Source organism: Alligator sinensis, unplaced genomic scaffold (genome assembly GCF_000455745.1).
Source record: "Alligator sinensis unplaced genomic scaffold, ASM45574v1 scaffold794_1, whole genome shotgun sequence".
Classification (NCBI taxonomy): Eukaryota; Metazoa; Chordata; order Crocodylia; family Alligatoridae; genus Alligator; species Alligator sinensis.
In genome coordinates, this window is record NW_005842125.1 from 1576587 (window position 1) to 1585609 (window position 9023).

Genomic DNA, 9023 nt, shown 5'->3' on the forward strand with positions numbered 1-9023 from the left:
AGCAGAATTTGTTCCTGTGCAGGATGACTAGAACTTCCTAAAGTCACAGAACCTTTTCATATCACTTCTTCTGCTGCAGAACCCCTACTCCTATCCTAAAGACTAGCACGAAGCCAATGACCCAACCCCACAATGGTGGTACGCTGTCACCCAGCCTGCTCTGCCATTATCTCCAATCTCTTTGCAGAACCCCTGATGAACTATCATGAAACCACAGGTTCAACAGAACACAGTTTGAAAACCACTGGACTCGGATACAGTGGATTAATAAGCCTTATTCAGTGGCAAGTCAACTGAGCTGTTTTTCTGTAATTACAGTATTAAAGGCTTGTTGCAATGCTCTACAGCTCTTCCACAGAGATCAGGGTCTCTCTCTCTCTCTCTCTCTCTCTCACACACACACACACACACACACACTATTGTCTTCTTGTATTCAAAAGTTTCCCATTTTACTCACTCCCCCTTACTCAAAAAAAGAGAACACCATATTTTTTTCCAAACCTATCTTCCTGTCAGGCAGTGGATCTCTAAGCAAGGACTGACTGACTTTCAAGCCCCTACTTTTGACAGTTCATTGAGGTGAATGCCTCACACTGAAAATGCCTGCACCCCACACAGTCCTGACTCACATTTGCAGTTGCTTTGACCTTTCTAAGGTCACTGCATGGATCTGACCTAAAGTTTGCCAAACAGGGACACAGAAAATGCAGGACGAATGAGTCACATGTTCCAACTTTCACTGCCTTTTAAATCTATCTTTGGAATCCACAACATGCCAGTCATAACATCTCTGGTAATTATCTGGGAACTTTGTTCTAAAGAGTGAATCAAGTATTCCCCCCTCCTTTTTCTCTTGTGGATGGTGATAATGGGAATGAAGGGACTTCTCTATCCATCCTGGGTTTCCAGGGGCTCTGTCCCCTCCCTGATCTTTGCTAATCCTTCCTGTCTCCTTGGGTATTCAAGGTTCTTCCACATCTATATTTGTTCTGTCTTCTGAGGCTAGAAGCAGCAGCTGACAGTAACCAGATGTGACCTCCCTTACACTCACATTCATAGGAGACCTTATAATCACATTGCTCTGACATGCTGCTTGCACTAACACAGACACAAGCACCCAGGGAGATGAGTCTGCAGGTAGAACTACACCACAGAAAGACAAGAGCCCTGATCCTTGGTGCCAGCCTAGGAGGTGAGTGGAACGGGGATGTGCGAGGGGGTTGCACTAAGTCATCTGTGCATACATACACCCACACCAGTCAGCCAGTCCCATAGCTGCTCTAACCTGAACAGGCTTCAATGGCAACAGGAGCTGCAAGTGGTCAGAGATCACTGGAATGAAGGGGCAACTTCCTCTATGCCAGGGCAATCCCCTGTGGCCAACTAAGCCAGCCTATACCAGAGAGACACAGACTGCTCTAGCACATGGGAGAATTTCACCACAGGACCTTCTCTGATCTCTACCCCTCCTGTTCCAGTGCTTTGCTCAGTGTACCAGGACCTCAGCCAGCTCCCAGGGAATGTAAACCAAGGAGCGCCCAATTCCCCAGACAGCCTGGAGGACAGGAAATATAGTGTTCCCTGCCCTGGGTAGAACACATGGCTGCCACGCAGGAAGTCACCCTCCCACATTACTGGAGATGAAGGAAACTGCTGCATGGGCTGATGGTCAGACTGACTTGGAGCAGTGGCAGGGCCAGAACCAGCACCAACAACTCTGCTGTTTTGGGCTCCCTACACCAGTGTCACTTCTAGCCTTCTGCAAAGTCTTTGGGCTTGCAGCTTGCTGTGGATGCAACCCTGGTGCTGCTGGGAACTGCTGGGCACCGGTCAGCCTGGCCAAGGGATGGAAAGATTTATTTATAGGCTGCTGAGGAAGGAAGAGAGTTTGACACAGACTTCCCTTTCAGAAGAAATTTTAGTCCCTCTGAAGAACGGGCCAGAAGCCAGAACTCCAGTAACTTTGCTTCAGGGGACAAAAGATTCACCTGGCTCATCCAAAGTATGACTGGGTTGTGCCCTGTGTAGGGGGCATACCCCAAGCTTGCCATACATCCTAGTTTGATGGCACTAACCCTGTAGCTCCCTGTTTTTGCCACACTTGAGAAAATAAATCTAGACTTGGATGCCTAAGGTAGGACTCAGGGTTGGCACAGCACTTCCCCATGGAAGCTGGACCTACTCCTGACCTGACTGGGAGAGGAAGGGAGGATGGCTCAGGGTGTTCATTTGGCACCTGAGAGACCCAGTGCTGCCCTGCCCTGCCACTGGCCTTGAGCAAGGTACTTAATCTCCCACTGTGGTGTCCATGGAGGAAGCGTGTTCATCTCAGGTTCCCCCAGGTCACTTGTAACCTGCAGTTCTACTATCGTTATCAACCTTACCTTAGGACAATGGACACAAAAGGATGACAGGACTGAGCCCTGTGACTGGCTACTACACAAAAGCTTGTCTCTGGGACATGGCAATAATGTCACCTCTGTCTTCGGGACATGATCTGGGGCCTTTCACCACAGAAACAATAAGACCAAGTCAGCTGTTCTGATTTAGGACACACTTCAGAGACTCTCCATGTATTCACATCGAGCATAACAGACTGTGCAGCCATGCAAGAGGTTATAGTGAAGGAACAACTCCACAGGGGCATGCTAAAGTGAGTGGCTTCACTGGCAGAGGAAAGCAAAGGGAAAAATGCAGGACATGCTAGCCCTCAGCCTCAGCGTCCCCCATGGGCCCCTAGATGGCATCAGTAGCAGGAGAGCATGCCGTAGAGGAAAGGAAGCCATGGCTAAAGAAGGGAATGCCATAATGAAGAGAGAAGCAGTGCCTCTGTGCAGGGACCTGGAATCCCACCCCCTGCTGATATCAAAAGCACGGGGTTCACCCAGAAACCCAGTGCCTCTTCACAGCTTCCCATTCTCCATTAAAGTCTGGGTGGCCACCAATTCCTTCCCCCTGTGCAGTAGCAGCCATGTTGGGAAGGGCAGGACAGGACAGGACAGCCATGGGACCCTGAACACTGACAGAAGCCCATGGGCCTCCAGTCAGGGGGCTGGGGTGGGCCAAGAGGTATACTTTAAGTTATATGTGTCTGGAGAGACCCAGATACAAAGCAAACAATCTGTTGCAGGGTCCATTTCCATCAGTTTCTCTGGGCTCTCAGGGTCTGTCTACACCAGGGAGGCAGAAAGCACTGCTGTCCAGTGCTGCGCTCAAGACCTGGGTTTCTGAAGTACTTAAGAATAGCAGCTTGGGGCATTCCTCAGAGTGTCCTCAGCTCCCTGCCCCATATTCCTGGTGTTGATGTACACCGAGAGGAGTGGGTGGGGCCTATTCCTCTCAGAGCAAGACTGAGTTCTCTGTGACTGTGGTGTAGACCTATGCTTGACAATGAAAAACCTTCCCATTCAAAATTCAGACTCTACACCCTTTCACAGCAGACCCACAGAATGCTCACTGAGGACAATCAAGTAAATTGGCGATACCTTCGAGGAGGTCATCTGAGAGCAGTGGTGAATTTACGTGGGAAAGAAACCTGCTTTACTAAAAGGGTTGTCTATTAGTTTTTCATCCTCTTACTAACCTTGTTCTTATAACTTATTAATGGTCCAGCTCATTCTGGTAGGCAGGTTAGCTGAAATGAAGTGGTTTTATTTTCCTAACTTACAGGAGAAATTCCTAACAAATTCTGTGGGATATGTCTAAGCCTATAAATAAACCAAAAGAAGCTTGCAGTCTTTGTAGGCCACTGGCCAAATAACGTCCAAGAGCAACTTCTACAACAACCAGCTCCAGGGCGTACATTGCAGTGTGACACTGAGGAAAGAAACCATGTCCCAGTTAGACCACTTTATCTATTAAGCCAATGCCCACCCTCTTCATATTCCTACACAGATACAGTATTCAATTAAACACTTAAAGCAAAATCTGTGCTGAATGAAGGGAATGCTACAGTGAAATGCATGGAGTGCTGCAGTGGATGGCAAGTACCTGCATGTCTGGCAGGTCCCCCTGCTATTGCAAAGGACCTCTGCACAAAATCAGCTTTTGTACTGCCTGTCTTTACTGCTCAGATGGACACACTCAATGGCTGGAGGTCTGAACACATTCCCTTACCTGTGCACACCAGCCCTTCAGAGATGCAGTGCATGGGTTGGCATATAATTCAATGCTTTTCCAAGAGCTGTGACTTATCTAGGACATGTGCCCAAGCTAGGACTTGCCCAGGGAAGAGGCTTCCTGACCTTTCACACACAAGGTGATATTAGAACCTGATGGTCACATTAGCAGTTTAGCTGTTCCTCCGTTAGATTAGCAAACAGGAGATGAGTACTGCCACCTAACTGCCTGCCACCAAGTACAATAAACAAAGCCAGGTGCTTTACAATCAGAGTCCAGCATTCTCTTGTTCAAGTGATGAGCAGGCAGTGCATCCCTTCCCACCCCATTTCCTTCAGTGGCACCATTATACTCACCTGGCACAGTTAGGATGGAGGGAGAAATGTCAGGTTTTTCATTCACTTTGCTGCTGTTCCAAAACCAGTGAATCTGTACAGGCTCTGGAGGCCCCACCGCATGGCAGGTGAGATTGAAAGGCCTGTTCCTAGTAACATTCAGGCTCCGGGGCTGCTGGATGAAGTGTGGGAGCCCTGTGCAGACAGACACAAGAAACAGTGGGCTCCAGAAACAACTGTGATGGGGGCTCACTACAGCAACTGCCTTAATAATTGGTCATGCCTGGATTTGGCAGCAGTGCTGGTAACAGGCTGGAAGTTCCCTCAGTCCTGTGTCTACTGTGATGCCTGCTCTCAGCAGAAGTGTCACAGTCCCTGCTGGCCTGAATTCAGCATTGCCTCCCACCCCTCTCTGCTCCTGGACCTCTCCAGGTGCAGTCCCAGTGGCCCAGTTCTATTCTGCACTCTGGTGTGAACTCCCCTGGTCTCAGTGCTCCTGCAGCCCTCTGCCATTGGCATTTTCCAAGCTAGGCATACCTTCCAGCTGAACAAATATTGGGTCTGACACGATCTCATCATTGTGGATTTTCAGCTTACAGCTGTAGGATCCATTATCGGAGCGCTGTGCACGGATTATGCTGCAGGGGGAAAGGAAAGAGTTACAGGTGTCTGGTCATTTGCCTCTAGACTGACCCCAAACAGCTTCTGTTCCTTGGTACACATGAAAAGAAATACCATAATCCTTCCAAAACTGGTCTAAATAATGTTAATGCAAAAATGATGTTTACAATTGAAGTCAAGCACTCCAAGGTTCAGAAACACCAGGACTAAAGGTAAGTGTGCAGACTCAAGTCACAAGGGAGTTTCTCCACACAGGCTGCTGCTGCATCAGTGTAGACTGAGTAGTGCTCACTCTACAATCTCGTCTTCATCATTTGATTTCTCTGTTGTTCAGTCAGTGTTTGGCTGCCAGCCTTATTAATTGGCTTGCTATTCAAAGACAGAATGAGTAATTTCTTCATAAGTTTTTTGCTCCTCACAACAGTTTTGAAGTGCTTCAAACATGTTAGTTTGTTCTCACAAACCTATATGACGTGATCAGACATTATTACCTGTTTAACAGGTGGGGAGCAGAAACAGAGATTAAAGTCAAAAGTGTTCACTAATTTTCAGTGCCCTGTTTGAGGCAGTTAGACCTGATTTTTCATAATTAAACCTTACAAAGGACTCATAAGTTCAAAGCCTAGCTCCCACTGATTCAGTAGTTACAGGGAGTGCTCAGAATTTCTGCAAAATCAGAGTCTAGATTTGTTAAACTGGGAACCCAGAAAATGGGAATTGCATTTAGGGGCCAGGTGTGAAAAGTATGGTGTAAGTGATTTTCCCAGCATCACAAGAGAGCTCAGTGGCAGAGGCAGGGACAGAAATCAAGTCTCCAGGGAAACATTCAAGTGCATTAACCATGAGACCATCTGTTCTGTTTCTGCAGTGCCCCACCTTCCTTGCTGGACGCCTTTTGGCTTCTGCAATAAAGGAGGCAGTATTCCTGCAGACAAAGGCATAAACTTGATTTGGCCCTGGCACACTATCTACCTTGCACAATGCAGGACACAGGGACTGCCTGGTGATGCATATGCAGAAAGGAGACAAATTAAGATGGATGATAACCAATACTCAGGCATTTCTTAAATCTTGGGTGCTTGACAGAGCAAACTGGATGCCCTGGACATGCAGTTCTGTGTATGCAAGTACCCTGGTTTAAAAAACAAGCAAACAGAAACTTCATCATCTGGCATCATTCTGACCCATCGAGGTCATCGGCAGGGCTGGAGGCTCTGCTGTGTTGGCTGGCGGAGCAGCTAATATAGAGGTGCACCGATAGAGATTTTCTTGACTGATACCAATCTGATAACTGATATTCAGGAATGCAGCCAGGCAGCATGGAGAGCAGTGCCCTGCAGGTAAGTCTGTGGAGGTGAAGAGGCATAAGGGAGGAAAGGCCCCCATGGTTAGGGAGTGACTGGGGCAGGGGGCACTGCCCAGCCAGGGCAGTGAATGGGACCCTGGTGCCAGGGCAGGGAGCCCGACAGCTGCAGGTGGCTCATTCAGAGGATCAGCATCCTGGCACTTTAAAATGGCAGCGGGGGTGCTTGATCTAAAGCTGGTCCAATGAGCTTTAGTTCAAGTGCTGCCACCACCATTTTTAAAAATGGGGACACTTATGTGGGGTGAGGGAAGAGGTGAGCTCCCTGCTCATGTCCCCTGCTCGCCCAGAGGTGAGCTCCCTGCCATGTCCCCTGCTCGCCCAGAGGTGGGAGACACAACTCGCTGCCCCCACTCCTGCTGGATGGACAGGGGACATGCAGCTACTGCCAAGTTCCCAGGGCAAAGGCAGTAAGGCAAAGAGCCCTGAGCAACACAGTGGGCAGCCTGCATCTGCCTCGTACACAAATCTGGGGGGGAGGCACATGCCCCCCTCCCCCACCCCCGAGTGGTGCATGCAGCAGCAGGGAGCCACTTCCCCCCCATGACCCCACGACAAACTGCCCATTCCCTGCCCTGGCCCCGGGGTCCCATTCACCACCCTGACTGGGTAACACCTCCACCCCAGCTCCAGCCCCTGTCCAACTCCCTCCTTCACCATGGGGGGGTCTCAATCTGCACCCCCCACGCCCCTTTCCTCCCCCATGCCCCTTCCCCTCTACCAGAGATGTTGGGCGGAAAATTGTCCGCAGAAAAGCTGCCTCAGGGCTCCCCACACCATCTGCTCCAAGGTGCACGATGCCGGAGCCCAGAGCAGCTCTTTGCAGCCTCCTGGCTGCAGCCAGCCCAGGCTCTGGGTAGCTGATGCCTGCCACAGAACTCGGGCTGCTTGCAGCAGGGCTTGCAGCCTCCCAGCCACCTGCTGGGAATAGCCTGGGCTCCATGGCTGGCAGCAGCTGCCTCCTTATCTGTCTCTCTCTCTCTTGCCCTCTTTTCCACCCCCTCCTCTCTCTCACCCTCTTTTCCTCTCTCTCTTGCCCCTTCCTCCTCTCAAAACTATGGCAAAAGATTTGGCACGCCACGCATTGCACAGCCCGTTAAATTCCCAAGTAATAATTTGGCGTGCCACACTTTGCACAGCACTGGGTTCAGCCCTCCTAGCTTTGGCCAACATCACCTCTAGCCCAGGTATATACTTGGGTTGTGCACCCCAGGTGTAAAAGGTGGTAACCCTACCCACACCAAATCAGACATGTGTTATATCACAGCCTTATATGCACAACCCTTCTTCCAACATATGGCACACATTAGTTGGTAAATATAAAATCCCCTGGAAAATTGAGCATTGGGGTACTTACTACAGTTTTCGGAAGTTAGGGGGTACTTGCTACTTAAAAGGTTGAGAAACACTGGTCTACACAAACACTGGAGGGGTGGCAGTGGCCCATGGATAGAAAAAGGTTGGGAATCACTGATCTAAGCCACCAGCCACTAGACATTTCTGAAATGGAAACAGCAATCAGTTAGCACCACTCCAGATATCTTTATAAATTACCTGAAGGTAGAGATCAATGTTATTTCTTCCCCATCAAAAACCTCGTAATATCGGCTGGCTATGCGGTCAGGTACATGCAGTTCCTTCCCATCTTTCCACAAGGCAATAACAAAAGAATCTTGATTGATTAATAATCGAGGTACATTAATTGAGCAATTAAAAGTGACATCAGTATCCTCATTAATTACTATGTGTCGTACTGTGGGATTAAATTTAACTGACTGCAGAGAGTGGTTTACAAGTCTTCCATTTGCCTGGCCAGTCCTTGGCTCCTCAGATTGCATTTGTGTACTGCTCTGGGTGGGATGGTTCATCTTGATTAGAAGGGACCGGGGAAATCGGGATGCAATGGCTGAGTCCACTGAAGCTGCTTTTCTGGATGGAACCAGGTGTGACTTCCTTATTTCTGATCTTCCTTCATCCTTATCTGTAAAACAACACCCACACTTTATAACCTCTTTCAATATCAGAAGGCAGATTTCCACCTGACTTGAGGGTATCTCCTGCAGAGACCCTCTCACAGATACAGGTCATCAACTACAGGACTCCCTCCATCTGTGGCAGCACGGCTCCTACTGCACACCCATATTACAAGCTCTGGAGGGAGTGGAGGGCATAGCTGCTTGAAGAGACTGGCTTCCACACAGGGTGGCTCCTCCCTTTGTGGATCTCTGGGGGCCCTTCCCCACACAACCCCTAGACCTACAAACTCTAGGCTGCGTGCTGCCAAGGATGTTTCCCCACATGCCTCCTTTACTGTGGTATGAAATAACCCTATAAAAAGCATTCCACATAAACAGAGAAGCCAAGTTACAAAGAGAATGAGACAGACACACAAAGATGTGCTCTCTGCACGAATCACTGTGCTTGAGGAGTCCAGCTGGCCCTCCTCCCAGCACTCATTTGAGCTGGAGCATGGGAGCACTCAGCTGAGATGTTGGCACCAAAAACAGATGATTAACATGTGGCTGTGTTGTGTTAATAAAAGCATCTTATAGAGTAGAGAAAATGCTTCATGGCATTTAAACTCA

The 9023-nt window shown here is 49.1% G+C and overlaps 1 protein-coding gene across 2 annotated transcripts in view; it reads right to left on the reverse strand.

Annotated features, from left to right (window-relative positions):
* The window catches only part of MERTK (MER proto-oncogene, tyrosine kinase), a 64868-nt gene extending 56449 nt beyond the window's left edge, over positions 1-8419 (reverse strand). For both annotated transcript variants that reach the window (XM_006024941.3, XM_006024940.3), the window contains exons 1-3: positions 7993-8419; positions 4992-5092; positions 4476-4649 (exon numbers count right to left, since the gene is read on the reverse strand). In XM_006024941.3, the coding sequence (XP_006025003.1) occupies positions 4476-4649; positions 4992-5092; positions 7993-8306 (589 nt within the window). In that variant the 5' untranslated portion in view covers positions 8307-8419. The remainder of the gene's footprint in view (positions 1-4475; positions 4650-4991; positions 5093-7992) is intronic.
* Positions 8420-9023: the final 604 nt, after the last annotated feature.